At 37.8% G+C, this 23800-nt stretch overlaps 1 protein-coding gene and 1 long non-coding RNA gene across 15 annotated transcripts in view; one reads left to right on the top strand and one right to left on the bottom strand.

The window, feature by feature from the left end:
* st3gal3b (ST3 beta-galactoside alpha-2,3-sialyltransferase 3b) overlaps positions 1-23800 on the bottom strand; it is a 61988-nt gene that overhangs the window by 19003 nt on the left and 19185 nt on the right. For all 14 annotated transcript variants that reach the window (XM_044133006.1, XM_044133015.1, XM_044133012.1 and 11 more), the window contains 4 exons: positions 18293-18387; positions 11563-11626; positions 11391-11486; positions 8734-8920 (listed from right to left, as the gene is read on the bottom strand). In XM_044133006.1, coding sequence (XP_043988941.1) covers positions 8734-8920; positions 11391-11486; positions 11563-11626; positions 18293-18387 — 442 coding nt within the window. The remainder of the gene's footprint in view (positions 1-8733; positions 8921-11390; positions 11487-11562; positions 11627-18292; positions 18388-23800) is intronic.
* Positions 2116-14055, top strand: LOC122840533. Its single transcript, XR_006372254.1, has 4 exons — positions 2116-2481; positions 6819-6896; positions 6998-7178; positions 11976-14055. It is a non-coding gene; the product is annotated as an uncharacterized LOC122840533 (long non-coding RNA).

Here is a 23800-nt window from a genome sequence, read left to right as displayed (position 1 = left end):
ACAGGTTGCATGAATAAAAGTTAAGTTAGAATCACATTATGCTCAATTTTTCTATTAATCTGACATAAAATGTCTCCATTGTATATGAAAAAATTACTAAAATCTATTACAGGTAGTAAATGCCCCTGTCATTTCTGATGCCTACTTCATTGTCATAACCTGACAGACGACACTTGACGATAAATCTCAGGTAAAATGGTTTTGGTCGTATGGTGTGTGGAGTAGAGACTTTAGAGTAAAGGAACATGTTAGACGATTTAGAGGAAATGGAGAGAGTTTGGATAAAAGAGTGGAGACAATACAAGCAGGGGAGCAGGGGTATCTGGCTAGTGTCCTCGCCTCTCCACTGATGAACCTAGGACATTAGCCTCATAAGGCTAGTGTCCTGATGACACGTCATCTTGAACATCTATGTTCGAGATGAGGGATTTTTTTTAAATGCTAAGTGCCGATGAGGTTTGGTAATTTTAGGCACTTTGTAAAGGGATTTTATTACAATTCTCCAGGCCAAGGAGCAATCAACTTTAACCTTTTCTGTATTAAGGTGTTACTTCAGCATCGCTACCTTGATGAGTTTATTCTGGTAATTAATTATTAAAATACGTTAGAAAAATAACAGCTTATAGGGTGTCCTAATGTTTTTTTACATATCTGTATATAAACAAGGTGTGTGGTGTGAGGCATTTATTCATGACTAAATTTAAGAAAGTCATGAGGATAAACCCACATTGAGGGTTTTTTTACCCACAAGAATGTGACATAGAACATCGTTTTTTGCTTAGATCGTTAAACCTAGATTAATGAGTGTCATCTGTAGTAAGATTGCAAGAACAACAACAATATTTACCTTTCCAGTTTGACAACTACATGTTAAGACCTTAGAACAAAAAAACCCATCTTGGTATGAACGAACAATGAATCCCAAGGTTTACAATTTCAGTTCAGCAAAGAAAGTCTAGATTGACTTTCTAGAGTCAATCTAGAAAGGATTGACTCTAGAAAGTCAAGCCTTTCTAGATTGACTCATCTAGAAAGGAAAGGCTGGACTCCACATTAACACTCCTGTCAGTGTGAAAGCATCTACCAAAAGAGGCAACAAACAATCTGAAGTAAGGTGATTCTTTAGCATCGGTAGCTTGATGAGTTGCATTGCTGTAATTAAAGCATGCTGCAAACTACGAGTGCCGCATTACAGAACTTCAAATTGTCACTTTCCTCACAAGTCATTCTTTTTGTGTCTAACATTATCTTTTGGCAACAAAGAGGTGGTGATTATTTTGCCAAAAATCCCTTTTGACAAATCGTAGGCCACTTTTTGAGGAAGGGGGGGAAAATGTGAGCTTTGGTCAAATGCAGTCATCCAATGATACCAGGAAAGGCACAGTCTACCATAACAAACATAAATGAACCACTTGCTACAGTAAAATGAATTAACTATACCATAAAATGTTCACCAATTTATGTTCTGTTTAGGAGCACTGAAGCTCTCAGGGCAGATTTGAACAGAATCACTGTTAGCTTTGTCAAATTATTGGAAATAAAGAGATTACCAGAGGATTATTAGGATAAAGCGATTTACAAGTTTTGCAATATCTAAAGATGGATCCTTTTAATTATCCTTATTCATTTTCATTTAACAGTGACAGTCATAGGATCCATTAACATTGGTGGAGTCTTCAAAGAGGGAAAGTTACACAAATAAAGATAGTTTGTATAAGCCAAAAACCTGTGGACATGCAATTACTGTGTTTCCCAAACTGTATCTAATAACACTCGAGTTCCTCTATAGCAGTGTTGTCATCAAGAGCTGTAGCTGTGTAAAGACTAAGCGTACCTGCCATGCAATCTCAAAGCTGGAGGACAATCAAAGCTTCAGAAACCATCAAATAAAGACTTTAAAGCGAAGGATTAGTCAGACAATAGTTTGGGTGAGGTAAAAATCCTACAAGGAAAAGCGAAACCAGCGACCAAACCAAAGGAAACAGTAATCCAGCCTGAATGGAAGAGTGACGAGGAAAAAAAATATGTCAAAAGTTACAACGTTGGTGAAGTTCCTAAATTAGGCTGGGCATGCCCATTATCCCTTGCATCCTTTTCCTGTCACATAAAATTAAATACATGCTTTCCAAAACAGACGTAAAATGTCTAAATAAGTAAACTGTACAATTTCTAGCCTTGCTTTTACAGCTTAAAGCGTAGTTAGGTTGCACTGCGGCTTAAATTTCTTTGTGGCACAAGCCAACGAAACCCGACTCCTGTTTTAACAAATATGTTCCTCTGTGTCAAATGAAACAGATAGCTCAATATGTGGCTCCTCTGGGGCTGAGGGAAAATTACAGCAGTCATGAACGGGGCTGAAACACTGTAGATAAGGGAGGGAGGCTCTCCTTCACATATGCTGGTTCCTACAGGTGGTTTTAAAGCCTTATCCTGTAAACAGACTTCGAGGAGGGGAGCTTAACTGTCTTCACACCAGGCACGGTATGTGTTCGCTTTTAAAGTTATGGCCTAATTTTGAAAATTGTCTACAATAATTAGATAATACATCTGGAGAGGCAGATGTGCTCGCATCCTAGACAACTATCGAACTGTTTGGCTCTAACTGGGTTCTTCTATCCTGTAAACAACTAGTTGAGGATGTGGTTGTGTTGGCTTTTTATGAAGTGGATAACTTAAATGAGGAGGACTGAATGCCGGAAGGCCGACTTGAAGCAATTTAAAAACCAAAACAGCAGCAAAGGACTTAGAACAATCCCAATTAAGGTTGTCTGGAGGCCTTTAGGGGTGAGTACGCACAGAGCATTTGGATTTACAAGGTGCAGTTTCTCATCACACACAAGTTCCACTGAAGAGGAATCATTACAGAGAGATTGTTTGAAAGGGTAAACAGAAAGGTGTTAAAAGGTCAGGTGCACAGCAGGAGGGATTACAGTTGGTGAAATCAAGAGCGATGAAATTCCAAGCATCTTTGGTCTTTTGTTTGCCTGGCATCTGAAACACACCAATTTGTCTCTGGTGTCTTTTGACACATACCATGACCTCTGTCTCCACAGAGGTCACAGTGCTTTCCCAGTTCCTGCCTCTCTCTGGGTTATCCGGTGTGTGAAACCCACTCCCATGACAGCGAGCAAACACTTCACAACATTGTTACCCTGAGGACCTCTTTGTGCAGCACGCCTTTCTGGGAAATGGGTAAAAATCAATTCCCATTTTTGGCTCAACTCCTTTTTGTTGCGTGGTCGTTTAACCATTATTGTTAGTCCAAATTTTGGGTATATGGCCATAGTTGTAATTAAACAAAAAAAAAATTTGATATTACTGTACAAAATTTTTTTTAACTTCACTTCAACTATAACATGAAACAGAAGATATGGTTTTCCCTTTTAAATAAAATAAAAAATTAAGAGAAAAAAAAGTACTGCTCATTCGTGCTTGGTACATGACAAAAATATCCAAATATAAAAACATTTCAATTTCATATACAAGTAAAAATTTACGTTTACCTTTAATTTTCCGTGTAAGGCTTTAAGATTATTACATTTTATCTATTTTTTTTCTTATTTTATTAAAAACTTTAGCCAAAAAGAGCACAAATGGGCACCATGTCAGCCTAGGAGTGTATGTGTTTGCATGAATGCTTCAACTTCATCCAGAAAGCCAGCTGCAGTAAGACAAAACGCATACGCAAAAATTCTTGTACTTTTTATTGGTTCAACAATTTTGTATTGACTTCCATTCTTTTTAGCTGCCACCTTAACCCAGACATTTTCCATAACCTGGACCATTACAAGTATATCTCCAACTCAAACCTTTACAAAAACTTAATTCACACCATACCTCTGAACCCAACTAGAAGAGCTCAGTGCAGTTGAAAAAACTGGATACTGGGGAAATCTTCTTTCTACAAATGACCTCCCTTTATTGGTGAAAATGACTATAATTGTTCTCTAATAAGTTGCACACACAGCCAAAACTTCCTTCATTTTTTTCATAACTCTAATTTGAAGCAATTGTTTATGTCCAGATTTATCTGCCTATTTGGGTGCAGAATTATGACACACATCAATGATGTAAAAGTCAAAATGATAAACTGTGGGAGTATGCCGATGGTTTTATTATTTCTACAAAGCGCTCAATCCAGTTAGATCATCTGGTGTAAAGCTTCATGATGATGTGCGAAATGTTCATCCTAAAAACATCAGCACGTATTGTACCTTGTGAAATTTAAGCTCAGCACAAACGCCAAGAGTTTTATTTTTAAAAGCCCTTTTAATTAACAACATCGATGCAGCACGTTAGTCGGGCATTTTGTGCTAAAAATTTTTGTTTACGAGTATGTAAATATTTACGACTGCGTGTATCCATGTTTTTTGGAGATGCTTACCAGATGTTTATTCTTAAAAAGATCTGCCTAGTCACCTACACTGCGCCTCTGTGACAAGAGTTATAGTCAACGTTTTGGATCAGAAATGTCGGGTTTATTAATTTTGAAAATCTGGATAGTACACGGAGATTACCAGAGGTATATAATTGTAATATTTAAGAAAACAAAAGTTTATCAAGAAGCTTGTGATGCCTGGTTCGACTTTTCAGTAATTCCTTGGAAACTCTCTTTCTAACAATGCCAAGGAAATGTTTTTACGATCCCAGTCCTCTTATAACATTTAGCTACCTCTAAGGAGGAACCCCTGCCTCTATTTCTATTAAAGGAGAAGTGCTCTCTTCCTCAAATTGTCTGCATCCATCATTCATCTTTCGGCCCCGGAGTGAGCAGGGAAAGCTCCTGTAAACAAACACCAGGGAGAGAACACCAACCCTCCACCTTCAAACCCCGTGTTTACAACCAGCTGTATATCCTTCGATGGTTCTGTTTAAGAATAACCCCGCATATACAAACAGCTGTGGTTGCAAGTGCATTAACTGCCTGTGAGAATTCAAGGCAAAAAAAAAACTGAAATGAAGACACTGAGAAAAAAAAGAAGAAGAAAGTTTTGGTACCAACGAGTGTGGAGATGGTGTTTGAGCACATGTGTAAACAGCATCCAACGGCACAATCAGGTAGGCGTTGGGTCAGACTTTGGAGGAGTGACGAAGCCGAGTCGCAGAATAATTACTGAGCGGTAATGAGAGATTCAGGAAGCTTTTTGATGCCGCACCACTGATTACGAATGCAGTCCACAACAGACTCCCCTCAGTTTCCAGTTTGCAGGTTTGTGAATGAAAGAGCTGGCGGGAGCTTACATGTGTTTGTTTGGCAGAGTATACAGAACACTAAATGGTAGATTGGGAAATTGCCCCTCTTAACTGGACTCGGCTCAGACTTCCGACCCTGCACTCCAGGCATGTAAAAAGCCATAACAACAGTTCAGAAGAGTCAAGTACCAGTGGCTGCCTGAGTCACTTCAGACAGCACGGCTTTGCAACCCAAAGCTTCCACACATGGAAAAATTTGTATTGAATTGAACCAATAAAATAGGAAACCATCTCCATTGTAAAACAAGTGAAGGAGTTTTAGCATCCCTTCCAACTGTAAATGTCCAGATTACAAAAAGAAACTCCCAACTACACCAATTAGAGATGCTCAACTGTCCACAAGGACACTGTGTTTCCCCTCAGAATCTGAATCCCTCAGAATGGAAAAACAAGGAGAGAAGCTTGCTGTGACTTGATGAGGATTTCCTGCTCTGTATCCTAAACAACAGCCTCATGTTTCATATTTAATGAAAGAAAGAAGCACAAAATAAAGTAAATAAAGTATTTATGAGTTATTATTTTTGGAACATTTCCCAGAAGAAACCTTTAGACAGATAACTACCTCTTTATATTTCCACTGCACTTTGATTTGATGATTGCAAGTCAGCTACAACGGAGACAGGATACCAGCGGCACCTTTCATGTTTTGGCCAAGACCGAGAATCCATAGATAAACACTGTGTCACCATGGAAACACAATCATTTCTGCCTTAGTTGCAGCGTTTTTAACAGATTCCTGGTGGATATATTCATACTACTGCAATGCGTGTAATGTAAACAGAAGGTCTGATCTGTTCTTATTTGAGTCGACAAATGATTAGTGCTTCTGCAATAATGCCTTGGAAAAAAAAAGTTTTTTCTCCTCAAGAGATTTGGTACTTTAGTACTGGCTGATAGAAGATTGATCAAATCCAAGCTAGAGCTGGCTAAAAAACTGGCACTAGTGGCAATTTTTAAGGGTCAGGACTTTAATACTAAAATTTTTTAAAAAACAATTAGTTGTATTTGTTTTCCACAAATACAACTAATACATCTTTCTGAAACACTGGAAAGCTGGTTGTGGAGCTCATATGAGTATTTATACTTCTGAAATAATTCTGAAGCAAAGAGTTTCTGAATTGAAAATTTTGCTCATTTTGTCTATGTGTTTTTTTGATTAAAATTTTGTTAATTACACACCCTGCAGTTAACTTAATTCAAAATGTTATACTTTTAATTTCTTTGTAACTGAATATGTTTTGATATTTGTCATATCTGGTCAAGTTGTGTTTTAGTTTCCATGGAAGGTTGAAATGCAATATATGCATATATTTACTAAAAAATGAGTTGCATTTCAATGCGTACTTCTAAATAAATACAGATATATTTATTTTAGGGGAATAGAGCGTTAAGACACGATTCAACAAAAATACATCAGGAAGAATTTTATGGTCACAGCCATTAATTTCTTTCTTTGTTTTTATAGCCCAATGAGTAATTGTTTTAATAATCCTGATTCCAATGCGGATCAGACTAATGGTGATTATAATTTCTTCCATAATGAATCATCCACACGCTGATGACAGATCTTGAAATATAAACTGTGGTGCAACAGTTGAGTCTCTTCCAAGACAAACAGACCTTCTTCTAGTCAAATCAAAAAGGTAAATCGGTTATTCATTTCTAACTGTACAAGAATGACACCCTCATCTTGACTTAAAAAGAAAACATTTGCTTAAGGATTTTCTTTTTCCTTTTTTTGCAGAGTGCCCCTGATTATTAACCCACCAGAGACATTCTTCCTTCCTCTGCAGTTCAAAGGAGATTGAGGCTGACGCCAGAGGCCAGATCAATTATCCGGAGCAGCCATTTCCACTGTCCTCTCCCACTGACAAGCCAGAAAATCTGGGCCCTATCAAAGGCTGGAGAGACCATCAGCCAGCCAAGTAAGCCATTTTCCACCAATTCGCTTACCTTCAACTTATTTTCTTTTTCCCAGCTATTATCCTCTCTATCTTTGCCCTTCTCACACTATTAGGCAGACTGGCTTTTTCTTTGATGTCCATCCAGGAAGAACGTTATTAATTTCTGGTTTTAACCTGAATTTTCTTATTCATTCTCATTTTGTTTTAGTCTGAGAAATCAGCTGGTTTGTGAAAGTCCCAGCTGTATGGAGTTCTTTTCCAACTTTTTGCTTTCTGATTAGAAAGAACAATCCTGCTTCGAAGAATTCCGGTCACTTAAATCCAGGCCTGAGAAATTTAACTCCTCCTGTAGTTAAATTTCAACTGTTACTCTAAGCTACCAAAGGTGCAAAAGTGGTTAACTGAGCAGTAGGAATCTTTACTAGCGACTGGTTGAAATAGACTTTTCTGATTGAAGGATTTTGTCTCTTTTGTATTTTATGTTGCACCATCACAACTAAAAATTAAATTAATTGAAAAGTACGCAATAATGTACATGCAAACTTGCACGTATTTATTACTTGTAATGAATAGATAACAGGACAAAATGCATAACAGCTTTATTTCTGGTGAAAACCTTCAGTATAGGAGCTGTTGTAGGTTTTTCCTCAGTAAAGTCTTTTTTCTTGGGTGCTGAGTGGACTTAATGTAATCTGACTCAATAGAGCTGGAGCATCAGCAATCCACAAGGGTAAAGAAAAAATAGGATTATTCATTACAATGAATATAAAGAACCCAATGTCTCCTAAAAATATCTGTGCTCAACACAATTTACAGTGATAAAGTCCAGCCAGTTTGCTCTCACTTATGTGATATGAAAGTCTTTGGAATTAAACTGGGGGGTTAATGCTTAAAAAGCTTTCCAGCTCCCCACGGTCATAAAGAAAAGGACATAAGCATTTCACTTCAGTGCCGCGTCATCAATTCTCATCTTCACTCAACACTCTTCAATCAAATTACTTGGCTGGGGAAATGGACCAGAAAACTGAGGATCAATACAGCTTTATGAACACCAACGTCATGTTTTCTCTGTTTATATATCCACAACCAATCAAAGCATAAGACCATTATGAATGGAATCCAAGACCCACATCTCCACAGAAATGCACAAACTTCGTCTGGCCAACTGCCAAAAATTTTGCACTTACTCATAACAGATGCAAAAAAAGCTAGCTTACTAGCTAGGGTATGTTAGCAGTGAGTTACCGGTAACTTCAAGAGTCCGTGGTCACAAAACGCAATGATGATGTCAGAGTGTGACTCAAACCTTTGCATGACAACAAAGTCCAGAGAGTGAAAAAAAAATGTAGAAAAAAATTAAGTAGTTCTTTAAGACATGAATAGTTCTTTATATCCTTCGACATATTAAGGCCAACTTACTTTATTAATTTAAGATGTTTTTAGACTTTTTAAGGATATGCAGACACCCTTACTTTATATATGTCTATATACCTGTTTTATCCTAAGCTCAAAAAAAGAATCAAAGCAGCACAGCATTTGGAATTTTAGTACAAGAAGAACATGGTGTTCTGCTTACCAGTTTTTCCTTGAAGACCATGTTTTTCAGCCACTTAAAATCAATTGGTTTGAAAGCAGAAAAGACGAAGAGTGAGTCGCCTTCATAGTGTTCAGATTTCTGGATTGCTCCCTCTGGGTAGGTAATCCTCAATGTGGTTTTGGTCCCTACATCTCTTTTGTAACCAGCTATTGGGGCACCGTTTAACCTGTAAACAAAAGCAGAGCATGAGTGAGTCCAAAATGCATTAACTCTTTATTTACGGCTCAACTATATACTGGTAAAGGAATCTGTACACTGCTGAACGTTACTCTCAAGATGTCAAAGATAACAATGATCTGTCTTACTGAATTAATAAACTCAAATTCTGAGCGTTATCTGAGGAGAACTCCAAATCTGAGTTAGATGGTGTCAGAAAAACTCACATTATCACAAATACCCAGTGTAGAAATTAGGGGTACACCGATTGCAATTTGGCTGGTTTGGCTGGTCATGATTTTGTAAAAAGTCTGACCTGTCGATACCGATTTTATTTTATATACTGCAGAAGTGACCTGGTGGGCAGGTCTGAGCAAGAGGGAACAGTGGCTCTGATTATCAGACATTTGTGGAGGGAAATGAGATCAGTGGATAAGATTGTTAAGTATTGGCCGATCACCCAGAAGTAAGGAAATCAGAGCCTAGTCATTGGTGCATGTGCTAAATTTATAAAGACAGTTCATTAAGTTGAACAGAATATCACAAATTTAGAAGAAAAGCTGATAAAAAATGTGTGCCTGCTGTGGAGGCTTCATTCAAGTACAAAGCATGAAGCCAGAAAGCGTAGCTAAACTGAAATATTCTGAGTTTATTCAAAATTCTCAAAACTGAGGAAAAATAACTTTTTTAATCATGTGACCTTACCACCACATAGGTCAATCATTCATAAGACTGTTTTTTTTTTTCCATGAACCAATAGCTTTATACTCCTTAACTCCATATTTTTACGCACAATATTTACAAATATATCCATACTTTCTTCACATGTTCCAAACCAAAATCATAAAATTCTTACAAAGTCACTACCTATGCAAAATGCAAACTCAACAAGTTAATAATAATAATTTTATTTGTAAATTGCTTTGAAACAAAGTGCTGAACTCAATGTGGTACACACATATCTACTGAATAGCAGCTAAAAAAAAAAAAAGAAAAATAAACAACAAAAAAAAAAAAACAGAAGCTGTGTGCAAAAAGCCAAGGAAGTGAAACTGTATGTAAAAAGAATATAATCGGTTTTGGCAGTCTTATGTTGAGGAGGATTATGGGCTTACTTTTCTTTAAAATGTTTCTTTATGTTGATGTTTACAGACATTTGTTTCTCACTTTTATAGTTCAATAATGCAGTTTGTTAAGATTGAAGGCAGGGCTAATGAAGCCATTTGATTGGTGGTTTGCTGTTGTTTTGGATCATTGTTCTGTTGATGACTAAGCTTTGGAATACAGAGGAGTCTGTGCTTCACTCAGTGACTGTAAAACAACCAGAAATGATCACCCATCCACTACTGTGCTTAATCATTGGTAATACATTAATGGACTCTTTTACCCAATTCAGATCTCTCTAAAAGAACATGTTTTATTGCATCCAAACATCTAGACTTATGTGATGGTTGGTTGGAGAACAATTAACCTAAATCATCATGTTACGTTATATTGATAAAAAAAATAAAAATTAAAAATAGGCATATTTTTGGGAACCCTGAAAAAAGTCACATTTGTTCAGTTTTCTAAGGATATCAATAAACTTTAATATTTGCTATGCTAGCTGAGGTTTGCACAGCGACATGAGGCTCTTGGGTTTTAGTAATTTTCCTAAGCAACATACAGCTGATCATCAACGGTCTTAACTGTCCAACTTGTGAATATTCTTCAGGGTTTGAAAATGGTCTTTAAGGTCTTTCCAGATCACTGGACAAAAAAAATTGTTTCTAGGAGTCCACCAATGCATTGGCCCCAAATTCCTCAATTTTGGGTGATTGGCAGATACAGACATGCGAAATCGATCTTTTCCACCGGTCTCATCAACCTCCGCAGAGGTCTGAAAACCAGTCACTGTTCAATCTGTCTCTGCGGTCAGAGGGCTGACTGACAGGCCCACCCAACAGGTCATGGCTACATCGGTGCAGTTAACAATAGGCAGCCCAATGTTGCCAACTCTGTCATACTGTCGCTAGATTTAGCAACATTACAGACAAAAAACCAAAACCAAACAAAAAACACACACACACAAAAATATAACACATCTGGATTAGCAGTTTATGCTTTTTAAAGATCGGTTATTGGCCAGAAATCTGTAATAACTGCCCCTAGTTGTTTCTCTTTACATTTTGGTGTGATAACACACAGCTAAAACCAGCTCACCATACTGCAAGACCCCTGCTTTCATAAAAGTGGTCTTTAATTCAAATATATTTTTATTTAGCAGTAGCTCTAACAAGACAAGTCAAAGGATTGGAGCTAGCTTTCCCAGTAAGTACTTCTGTATTTTTGTTTAATCCTTCAAATACTAACCCCACTGCTCTTATGTTACATCAACCCAATTTTAAGAGCTGTTGAGGGACAAATGACGATTACTGTGGCTGAAAACCCAAAACTGTGCTTATTTTTTTCTACCCTTGTTAATACTTGCTTCGTCTTACCTCACAACAACATCATATTCATCTATACGGGAGCCCAAAGACTTATTGTACAGGATCCCCCCGTTTCCCACTATGATGCATCTTTTACAGCTGAGACTGGGAGGAAAGAAGCAGAAGTCAGTAACTCAGAGAAAAGTTCACACATGATAGTAATGCGGGTATGAGTGAGTACCTGTCGAGGTCCTCCCCGAGTCCAAAACTTTTTGTTTCACTTAAAATGTTGTCGATTATTCTCTCTGCAAAATGAGGACAGAAAAAGTCAATGACATGGAGACACGGAAAACTTTCCTACGCTGCAAATGGAACATTTTAGGAATCCAAACAAGAACATACGAGCTAAAAATATATTAGGTATGTTTTTATCCCGTTCAGTTTGTATATAAATACATATCTTTGAGAGATAAATGAACCAACTACATTAGTGTTAAACTCCTCAACTCATGCATTGCACATCTACAGACAAGAAATAAATCTTTTGCTCAGTGCGGTACATGGAGAATCTTAGTTTAACATAAAAGATAAGCAGATGTTCTAAAATCAAGATGATGAAATGTTTAAAAAGTGTGAAAATTACTCCTTTAACAGATGAGAACATGCCAAGGAGGATCAAAATCACGGCGATATCTCCAACCACATGGTCCTAAAGACTAGAGGAGAGGACACTTCACTCCATTCATTCCAATACTGGTCCAATCAACGATCAGTAAGGCATAGAAGTTCTAAAGAGGAATAAACATGAACGAAGCAGACATGGATGCTTTAGGCTGGAATGTGTGTATATGTAAGAACTCCCTATAAAAGGGAGGAATGTTGCTTTTAAACAAGAACATTCTCCAGGTCCAGCCTGCGATGGTGAGCTCGTCTCCATGCGTGGCTCTGAGGAAGGAGGATGTTTGGCCATAGCACACATAGCTGTCGTGTTCAACAAGACATTCTGCTGAGTCATGCTTCCAGCATTAGATAGTTATTTAATTCTTCTGTGCCTGTATTTTTAGGGTCGTCCAATCTACAATTTGTCTTCCACAACAATTCAGAGTGCAGATTCCATTACAGATTAACTCAATAGATGCCGTGAAAAGATGCAGATGTTTGTTATCTGGCACACTTTGATGTTTTAGCTCAAAACTATTTAAATTCAACCAGACTAAAAATTCCATCACGCATAAACAAAACAAATTGTTTTGGCATTATGATTATATTAAATAAGTTAAAAAGCAATCCAAACCAACCTGGCTCTGTGTGAATCACACTAAAAAAGGTTGATGGAAACAGCAAAATTCAAAATAACTTCTTCAGTTTCAGAAAACAGTTTTCACTTTCACTTGAGGAGGGGTTTTTTAGGTTTTTTTTTGGGCTTTTCAGGACAAGTGTTATTTTGCTAACGTGGATATAGAAATACATTTGCTGAATAAGTTGAGATGTAGCAAATATTTAACCTCACACAACTGATCAGTTATTTCTGGCGTCTCCAGACATAATGCAACCTTGCCAATGCTGGTTGAGGTTACAGAATAACCCATTCCTGAAAAGCTCTCTCTGTTTTTCTGAGATGTGTGGTTCATGCTGGTTTGCAACCACTTCTACTACTTCCTGTTTTTACAGCATTGCTAAACATCAACATCTAACAAGACCCTGAATGCACAGCCTGGTTGATTCGCTCCAAACCAGAACATGGAAATGTGCTTAATTCTAATTTTCTGTTTTTGAGACACGACATTTGGATGGAAACATAACTACTGATTCAAAGTAAACCAATAAGTCCAGAATCTTAGTTTAACATAAAATTTATTTATTATTATTATTATAATAATAATAATAAAAAAAGTAAGATTTGAAATGTTAAAAACCAGACTTAAATTTTGCTCAACAACCTTCCATCCTGGCCAAATTACAATAATTCTATAAAGAAGAGTGGAGGTCAGTTTGAACAGCATTTTTTCCTTAATGAAATACAACCCTCAAATGAAAACTACTGCTGTTTATAATCTATTTTTCCACCCAAAAGACAAAAAAAAATTTTACATTGGATTTATTGATTTATTTTTTTTGCACCACGTGTTTCGATAACCCCGAATGACACAGGCTAAAGAGAGGAGTCAAAACAAACAATAGAGGTGACAGTAAGGGGCAGAGGGAGGAGGCTGAAGGCTGTTTGTAGGACATTACAGCCCCTCCACCCCAACCGAAAGTCCTCATGATCAACCTGCCGAGCCACAGCTTGCTGTTTGGATGTGGTGTCGATGTCTGCCATCACGCATCACCGCAAGCAGCATAAACACAAGGAAGAGGACCACACCTGGATCCAGGCGGGTCTAAGAATGAAAAATCACAGTGGGCCACACTCTGCTCCAGACAACAGCATAGAGACTAATTGTTTTATGTATGAGCTAAACATTTCAGACAAGCATGTCTCACAATGAAGTCAAAGACGAATGGCTGCTGGTCCAGACACTGGTCCCAGATTATGAAAAAAGAAAAAACAACAAAACTCTTCAACAGTAAAACAGAAGGACTCTAGAAGCTTTAAATAACAAACAGGGCTAGAAAGAATGTCCTAAAATAATATAAAGAAGGTTCCATTGGTTAATGATTGAATGGTGGATAATAATTGCACTGACACAAACGGTAGACTCAACCAAGGCCACTTCACATAGAAACAAGAATGTTGCTTGGCTGAAAAAAAAAAACAAAAAACTTTTTTTTCTGTTAGTAAATTGTAACCTCGTCATATCCACCAACATTATATTCCACTAATACCGAAATTTTGTAGTTAGACTTTTTTAAATTTCTGGAACTAACTAAATAGGTGCCGTTTGTTTGACTGTTTACAATTTTAACAAACTGAGTGACACCATATCACGCCACTATTTACCTGTAAGGAAACTATTACCAATAATGACTTCACAGAACCTTGCATCACAAACTCTGAACTAACCCTTTAAGGTCTTTTGAAGTCGCTTTTATGCCAACATACTATAATCATTTGTGATAACAACAATGGTAAAATGTTATGTGGTTAATGATATTTGTCAACTTGTTGCTAGCTTTTAAGAATTCCTTGTTTACCAGCACTGAAAGTAAGTGATTTCTTATGATCTACAACATACTTCCAAAACAATCAGGAATGTTCTGAATTCATTCTTGATTGAACGTTAAAAGCATCAATACTCCAGATGACCAGCGGTAGAACTTTCTTTGTGTCTGAACACATTTCTCTGGAACATCGTTTGACTAGGACTGGTCCAATGTGATATATTAAACATGCCAACACTGGTAATATATTTGTTGCTGACTTTACCCTCAATGAATAATTTTTAGTCTGTAATAATTTTTTCTATACTTTTAAACAGAACTGTCAATTAGTGATGTACAGCATATTGGCACTAACATGGCATTGGCCAATGTTAGTAATTTTTTCACATGAGTATTGGTCTGATAAGCAAAACTAGACTGACATCAATAACCAATGTTCATCTCCATCTTGTCATTCATGTTTCTGGAGCAGGATGGTCATGTGACCTCTATTTGGTAAAGTAACAGTGATATTGATGCAGCATTTTGTTTGCAAAATGGAACTGATACACTTTTAGTCTAAGATTTACATAGGAAATCAACTAAAAAGAAAAAAAATTAAGCCTTGCACCACAGTTCATCAACATAAAAAACTCTTATGCTGGATATTTGATAAGCAAAACCTTTTCCAAAGGAGGACAAATTTAAAAAATTGGATACATTTTAAAATTAACCTAAGTCACTGTAACAGAAAATCTGTTCTGAGGGTGCGTCGGACGTATGACAAAGATACCTCTTGGCACAATAAGTAGTAAAAATAAACTCCCGCCCACCATCACCACTCCATGTTCTCAATTTGGAATCCTTTGTGGCGTTCTATTCAAGATCTACACGTATCATCTCTCCACATGAGTACAACTCAAAGGGAAAAGCCACTGCCATCACAGTCCATGGAGAAAACAGAAACCAGGTGTAACACTCACACAGGGAGTGCTCTTTTCATAATAGCTGTGTGGAAGAATGTGTGCATTTCAGTGTTCAAGTGACAGCAAAGAACTCGCCTGAGCACAAAGGTAACATTCATTGTGCCTTCTGCAAGGAAGTATTGGAAACATGTGAAAGAGATTAATGTTATCTTCTCAGTTCCCATGGTGGTGTCTACTGGCAAGATATCTGAAGTGGTGCAATGTAGTAAGATCAACGTGCAAGAACGATCTCTTCAGGCTAAAGCATTACAGCTAGGATGTTGTAGAACAGCAAGTTGCCAGCTAAAGTCGTTATCCTGAAAATACTGCCTAAAAACAATTCTGACAAACAGAAGCCTGCTGTGCATTCTGCTGAGGGAAAAAAAGATTAGACACCGACTGCTGTAAGAACCGGGTCCTGTATGTTCCAAAAAGAGTCAAAACTAATGTGGTAGTAGCTAACAAGACAAGACGATACCAATACTGTCTGCTACTTAACAACTATGCTCAATGACTCTTGATAACGATAGCAGAAGTAGGTGCTATGAAAATCTCGTGGTATGATAAATTGCTATATAAGCAACAAGGTTTGTAAGTGACTACCTGAAATTTTACAGCTCAAGTGGATAACAAGCTCTCACTGTTTATTTAAAATAGATAGAAACACCAAGTGAGGGTTTGCAATGTGACAACACACTCTTCAGAAAGCGCCTCACTCCGGATTTGCAGCGAATGCTGTTTACAAGGCAAGAAGAGTAACGTTAATATACTTCACGAGTAAGATTAGGATGATGCTATTATGGAAAAGGTACACATCCACTCATTGGCAACAATAGTAGAGATTCCCCACCATCAAGTAACCTACCATGTACAAAAAAAACCTAGTTAAAACTGGGTTTTAGGTCTGTTCTGGGGGGAAACAACACTTATGATAGTGGTTTAAAATCATGTGACATGAATTAAGGCAAAGTCTGTGATTTGACCAAATCAACAAACATGCCAGGGGGGAGACGGTATGGGTTGAGTTCTAAGCTAGCTATTTCCAACTTTTGTAAATAGAGTTGCCTATGAGCCCCAGCTAGGTGTGCTGCGTCCACAGACAGATTAGCTTGACTAGATCAAGTACCAGACGTGGTTATGCTGGCAAAAACAACATGGGAACACAATCACAGCTCTGTTCAATATTCCCTTCTCTCGCTTCCTATATGTCAAAAATAACTACTGCAGCTGAAGTATTTTTATTCCTTTATCCTTTTGATACGTTTTGTCTTATAGTATCCATTCTTCTTATATTATGTAACATTTTATTGCTTTAGCAATGAGCATTGTTGTATTTGATTGGGATTTTGCACAATACACCAAACAGGGTTAGCTTATTAAACAATATTCTGAGATTTCACAGAGCTCTGTTTGGAGCAACTGCAAACATTAAGCCTATGGTAATTCTGGAGGAGTTGCAGAGATCCACAGTTCAGGTGGGGGAATGTGTCAACAGGAACGTTACGTGCACCATAAATCTGGCAGTGTGGCCATAAAAAGGCATGAGTGAGAAAAGCTGTAAGAAGGTCTTTTCAAAGTGTCCATAGTCATCAACATTGTGATGAGGCTTTTGGTTTTTTTTTACAGACCACACTGACCAGACTACAGTCAAACATCTCCTCAAAACTACCGTTCATTCACAGTCATCCCCTCTGCCAGCAGTTCGCTGTGCCGTGATAAATGTGGAAACTTGCTCAAATTAAGAGCCTTTATGTTTTCAATCGCTCCCTGTTGATACAAGCTCTGATAAGACATTTTCTGACTTACTAACTAGACAAAAATGTGCTTTTTATTGTGACTTCTGTTCAGATCCATAAGAAGCCAGTCACTGGAACAGACCCAAAAGTCAAACAATAAATGAGCGTGTAACATTCAGGTAACTTCTTGTGTTAAAAAAACCCCTGGCATTTCTAACAGTCCATCAATAAACCAATCAAGGGAATGTATAAGCACTCTGCTGTCATTATGGTCTGATGATCACCAAACCATGGAAAAATGTACAGGTGGGTTACCAGGAATGCATGTTATTTCTAACACATCTTAGGACAAGGCTTGAGACCATGGCAGCAAAACATTTCCTGCCAAATGTGCAACTCAACAAAAAAGGCAGAACTGAAAAAACAATATTGTTTTTGAGTCTGAGGAGCATAGAACATTCTATGTGTTATGTGCTTTCGGCACATTGTATTTATTTCTATTTTCTTTCTTTTGGATCGTTTTGTATTTACTTTAGTTGTATGGCGTTTTGTTGTTTAATGTACTTTGGAGTTTAGATAATCATTTATTCTAATTTGGTTTGTTAATTTGTGACGCTGTTGGACCGCCTATAAATAGGCTGGGTTGCGCCAGGTAACGGCGACGCCCACTTCCAACCACCACCTAGGATGCATGCGATTTGACGTCTCCAGCCTGCCTCACGGTAGTTTTTGTTAGCCCTTTGTTAAGTTGGGATTTTTGACCTGGTGGGACCGATTGTCCTGTTTTCGAATTTTCCTTTTCAGTAGTTTCTTTTTTTGTAGTCCGGTACTAGCAGAGGCTTCGACGGCCCTGTATAGGGTTGGCCCCCTGCTGTATCGTTTTGTTCCTTTTGATCGGCTCATCAGGTCCAACTTTCTGTTTCTACTTTGGGATTTTTGTTTTCTTTTGTTTTTTGGGACACGGGGAACACTGAGGATTGGTTCTCTCTCTTCCTTCACAGGAAAAAGAAGATAAAGAAAAGGTCCAGAGAGTGGTGAAATAAAATACGTTTCAATCCTCATTTTTGTCTTCGTGTCCTCAAATATGTTGTGCCCTGTGTGGACGTAACATATGGCAAAAGTGAAACAGTCTAAGAAGCTCTCAGTACAGCGCATATCAACACGAATGGAAGACAGAAAAATACTTTACCTTGAGTTTTGATGCCAAATGGAGGCAGGTAGTTTTTGATTTTTGTGTGTTGTTTGAAGTTCCGGTCGAGGAACATGGGTGCTAGCTTCACAAACCTACAAGGAAAGATGGAGGAAAACCCCATTACTTCAGATATAAACTACAAATAATGACATTTTAAAATACAAACTCAAAAAACCTTAAGAGTAATAAGCCTGTTGTGCACCCTCACTACACTAAAGTTGCTTTTTTGTTTTTATCTGTACAACATTTACAGAGTGGTGTTAATCACAAAAGGTGGGATTAATAAGAAACCAGATAAAATTTCAATCAAACATTTTCACTAAAACCCGGCTGATGTGCCAGAATGACATTTGGTTCCAGCAGATTTCCAGCCCAGAGCCGAAGGCTTAGACGTTTACAACCTGGGATCTGCCTGACAGCCGGCGTGGCTTCAAAATGTATCAAGGAATACAGCATTCCTGCACCAATGCAAAATGTTTTTCTGTAAAGCTATGTGCAGATGTTTTTCTTTAATTTTATTTTTGCCAAACAATATATAGAAGTACTATAATCACTACTGCGACAGACTGGCGACCTGTCCAGGGTGAACCCCGCCTCTCGCCCGGAATGTTAGCTGGGGATAGGCACCAGCAACCCTCCCGACCCCATTAGGGAAGAAGGGTGTATAGAAAATGGATGGACTATAATCACTACCGCTGAAGTCGGCTGTTTTGGGAACATTAAGGTAAAGGTCTGCAACCTTTACAATCCAAAGAGCAATTTGTACTCTCTGTCCAGTTAAATAAAATTCATTTAGAGCTGCTAAAATAAAAACATCTTCCGGAAAAGAGCAGAGATATATTTTCACAATTTCTTCTATGGAAAATGATGCAAAGAAAGTGGGTAGTTTCTAACATAAAGACAAGCAAAATACATCTAAGATAATAATTGTCATGGACTAAATTTAGACTTGGATACATTATGTATTCTATTATTTTAGAAGAAATAGAATCAATTATTGCCTTTCTGTTATAAATGTAGGGAAACAAATTTAATAAGCAATTAGATCCTTTTTTAGTTTTGGTGTTAATGCTGTGATACATTATATTCAAAATTTTTTAATCCATACAGAAACCAAATCAATTAAAAAGAAGCTCAGTGCATTTTAAAAGTCCATCTGCCACCAGTGATTTTGATGTTCCAGGACTAACTTCTTCCAGAATCAGCTCTTCCTTATCCCTTGCCTTTATGGCAGTCCAAATAACAAGAATCCATTTCCTCCCAGTTTTACCTGTGACCCAAATGGTGGACTGCGTCACTTCTAAAAGTGTGACTTCAGGATGGATGTGTGTTTCTGACCTGCTATGAGGACTGGAAGTTTGTCAGAAGAGTGAACAGGAGGGAATATGCACAAATTTTGTTGTTTTCATTCTTAGGTTTACAAACAGAATTTATTGTAGGGATGCATTGAGAAACTGGCTGGTGACTGCAATCAATTGATTTTATGTTTCATTAGTTATGCTTCCATCCAATTGTTAAGTGAAACCTTTAAATGCTGCAAAAGAGAGAGAAAAAGAGAAAATGCTAATTAGGTGTGTTTACTGGTTGGAGCAAATCAACCAGGCTGTCCAAAGCATAATTTTGTCAAACGTTGACATATAAGTATGGCTGTAATAAACAAGATGTAAAGGTTGCTTTATGACATGAGTCAGTACTACAGACCAGTAGAGTCTAAAAAAGTAGAGTGCTCCTCCCTTCTGAGCTGGATGTTTGACCCTCAAAAATTCGTCAGACTTTTGTGTGTAGGCACAGACCCACCAGTGCAAAGGAGTGCTGCTACGTCAGAGCTTATTCTGTAAATGTGTCTCAGCGACTGGCTGAGTGTTTTTTTTTCTTTTCAATCTATGAACACCCAATATCTGAGAACTAACGGTAGTTTTAACTTCACCACTCATTGGTGCGGAAGTTGTTACCAAATGAGCCATTTTCATATTCTAAAATTTTAATCTAAATTATGTTCTATGAAGGCTTGTAAGGTATTTATTCAGATGGTGACACTTTCAGCAGAAAGATGAACTTACTACAGTAAAGGTTTATAAACATCCAAGTCTGGCATAAACTAGGAAATGTTTGCAATGTTTTTTAAATATTCCAGTTTCAGTCAGTTAAATTGACAGACTACATAGACAGATGTTCCCAGCAGGAAATAGCAGTGCTGATTGTCAATATTAATATATTTATGTTAAAACGTTTTAAAATGTCGCTGTAATCATTTTAACTACTTGAAAATATTAGCTAAATTGTATTTACCTTGTACTATTACACACACATACACACTGGTGTGTTGTCTCCTCTGCTTCTAATATAAAATACTAGGCATTCATAACAGAAATACAGAACTGCAGAAAGTTCTACAATATACCTTCTGAGCCAGAAGGTTCTGATTCCTTTATTTATTTCAGAAGGTTCTGACCTGTCTGGGGAATAATGGCTTCACAAGAACTCCATAATGACATTTTATAATTGGTGCATATCTACATTTGGTAGTTTGACAATGTTGTGGTGGTTCACAGAGCTCTAAAAGGATAATCCATTGGTTTGAATATAACTGAAGGTATGCAGAGATTGATTAATAGGACTGAAGTGTAGTTCTCTTCTCAGAACCAGACCACCAAAGATGCATTTCTCGAATCCCACTGATGACTTGATGTCTGGCACTTGGAGCCATAAATACACATGTTCTCGGCAACCTTTAGCTTCCAGACAACACTAACTAGCAGACTTTTGGAACTGGGAAATCGAAAGTAGAGACTGCAAAGCACACACTCCTATGTCTCAACTGGAATCCCTGTGTTATAACACTGCGACAGACCAGTGTGATAAACGTGAATCTCTGAAACGCAATGACTAAATAAAGGCCGACACAGGGAGACCTTCCGGTTAAGTTTAACTTCTTCCCAGCATTGCAGAAGACTTCTGAGATTAATCCAAAACTTTAAAAACGAGGAGAGCAGAGCCAGAGAAGGACGAAGCACCCAGATTGGCTTTTACATGTCCTCACATCACCTGACAAGAACACACACATGTATATACACACAGAGACTTCTGTCCTGCCAAAGCAAAAGGATATTTGTTAAACTTAAGACTTGTGAGGCCAGATGGGGCAATAAATATCAAAGACTTATTATGAGTCACAGAGCCCTGACCAACAGTCAGTCACTGACATCCTGACAATGCAGACAGACACGGGGCTACTTGATGTTAAATAAAACGTGAGGGTTCCCAACTCAGCCAGAAGGCAGGGATGCATTGTGCTCATTTCCTCTGCAGGGTCCATCTCTCACATGCAATATTTTCATAACCGTGCCACTTGAAGTTCACAGCCAACACTTGATTTAGGGCTCCAACACAAACAGTTTTGGGTGAAGCTGAGGGGAGAGGGAGGCGTTTTAAAATAAATTGGACTCTGCAGGGCAAGGGGCTTCAGAGAAGACAAACAAGGAGGAAGCAGGAGATGATTAGAAGGGGAACCACAAGACCTCAGTGCCAGAGGTTAAGCAGCTTTCTCTAAGCGCTGCACTGTCGGTCACACCAGTTTGGACAGCACGATCGAGAACAAATCAACGTTCAAGAATGATTTTCCTCTCAAACTGGAATAAAAACTAATGAGAAAACATTTAATTGGTTTAGTCCATTTAAAAAAACAAAAAAAAACAAAATAGCCCACACCTAACTCTTTATCTTGCAAGCCTCCACTAGCAGGAACATTAATTCTGCTGATTGACCTGTGTGACCGTAGTGAAGGTAGTAATAATCAGTGGGCTCCAAGCTGTACAGAACTTTGATCAGACATGTGTAGCTGATTAGATGAAGTCATTAACGCGTAGCCGCTCGCGTACATTCAGGTTTGGGGTTCTGGTGGGGGTTAGGGGGTTGCTGTGGGAAGCTTTGTCAATGTTGTCCAAAAACACTTTCAGTTTTTTTCTAGCCAAAACAAAAACAAATAACTTGGTGTGGGCCCATTTTTATGGCAATATTTAAAACTTAATCATGGTGAAAAACAAGTATATTTTCCTTTTCAATATACTTTAATCTACAAGAACCATCTTGAACTTTACCAAGAAACAGGATGGATAACACAGCTGGTTTTATTTAACAAAAACTAACTAGGTGTGGAAGAAAAGAATGTCATTTGGATCATTAAATAAAATAAACTTGTAAAAGTGAATCTATAAACCTCTGTAAAAGCAGGGTTCTTTGGCAGTTTGCTACTGTGAAGCATACAGTTGTGTGCTACATCAAGGAGAGAAGACCTCAGCACTGTAACTGAACTTCTCACAACTTCAATTATGGAAGAGCTGCTGGATTCTAATAAATCATCAGTTAATGCAAAGTAATGTACAGCCTTTCTGAAAAAACCCAGGTTGCAAAGCAGTTTTTAGGAAACTTTTGAAAGCTGCTTTCTCTTAATTTTAGAATCCAGAGTTCCAACATTCACATAGCCATATCCATTTCTTTTTTAATTTCCATGCATTTGGAATCATTGAAAAACTTAGAAAATCTATGGCATATGTGACCTGCCACAGCAAAAGTAGGAACAGATCTACTTGGGGATGTTTTGAGTTATTTACCAATTCTAAAAGTGTAGGTTCTGTTGTATTCAGGTAAGACCAGTTTGCTGGTCAATCCAGCACAGTGACACCAGGGTTGATAATGTCGATGTCAATACCTTTTGGCACGATGATCAAGTGCCAATTGAGGTTTAGACATGGAATTTGTGTCTCCATAAAGCTGAGTCAGCAAAGGAAAGCTTGAAAAGCTGCACAAATTACAGGATAATCACAGACTGAAAGTCTCACACTGGACTTTTAGTAAGGTAGATTCTGTGCCTCTCCACTCTTCCTCCAAACTCCCGGACATTCATTTCCAAATAAAGCCACACTTTCACCTGAAAAGAACAGCTTGGGTTTCTGAGCAAGTAATTTTTTCTGCATGATAGGAGCACATTTTTATTCCCACAGTGGAGGGTTTTAATGACAGGATTGATGCCACTTCTACACGTCTTAACTTAAAAAGTTTCTACCTTCAGGGTATAATGTTTAAATGTTCTATAAAAAATAAATAAACAAAAACACACAAAATACGGGTGGTGAATTTGGCCCCTTATTAGGTCAAGTACTCCTTTGTGATGCCACTGGCTCTTATTCATCAGGGTGGAAAATTGCCCATGCTTGGCTCATAGAATGTTAATAGAACAATGTCCTATAGATCAAGCTGAGATGCTGTACAGAAAATAGCCGCCCAGAGGGGATAAAGAAAAAAGAAAATCAAAAGAATAAATGACATCAGGCTCTGGAGGACTGCGTGGAGCATGTGGGTTGGTTGGGGGAAAGTTTGTGATGAATCAGGACAGGAAGTTTGTGTCGCCAATAGAGAAGTCTTTAAAGGCTCTACGATATGACAGAGGAAAGATGGGAGACCTTGTGTTTGGGTGACAAATGTTCTATTGTGTACCAGGGGAATACA

Source organism: Gambusia affinis, linkage group LG12, assembly GCF_019740435.1.
Source record: "Gambusia affinis linkage group LG12, SWU_Gaff_1.0, whole genome shotgun sequence".
In the NCBI taxonomy this organism is placed as follows: Eukaryota; Metazoa; Chordata; class Actinopteri; order Cyprinodontiformes; family Poeciliidae; genus Gambusia; species Gambusia affinis.
The sequence above is the reverse complement of the archived record's forward strand: the minus strand, read 5'-3'. Positions and strand labels throughout refer to the sequence as shown.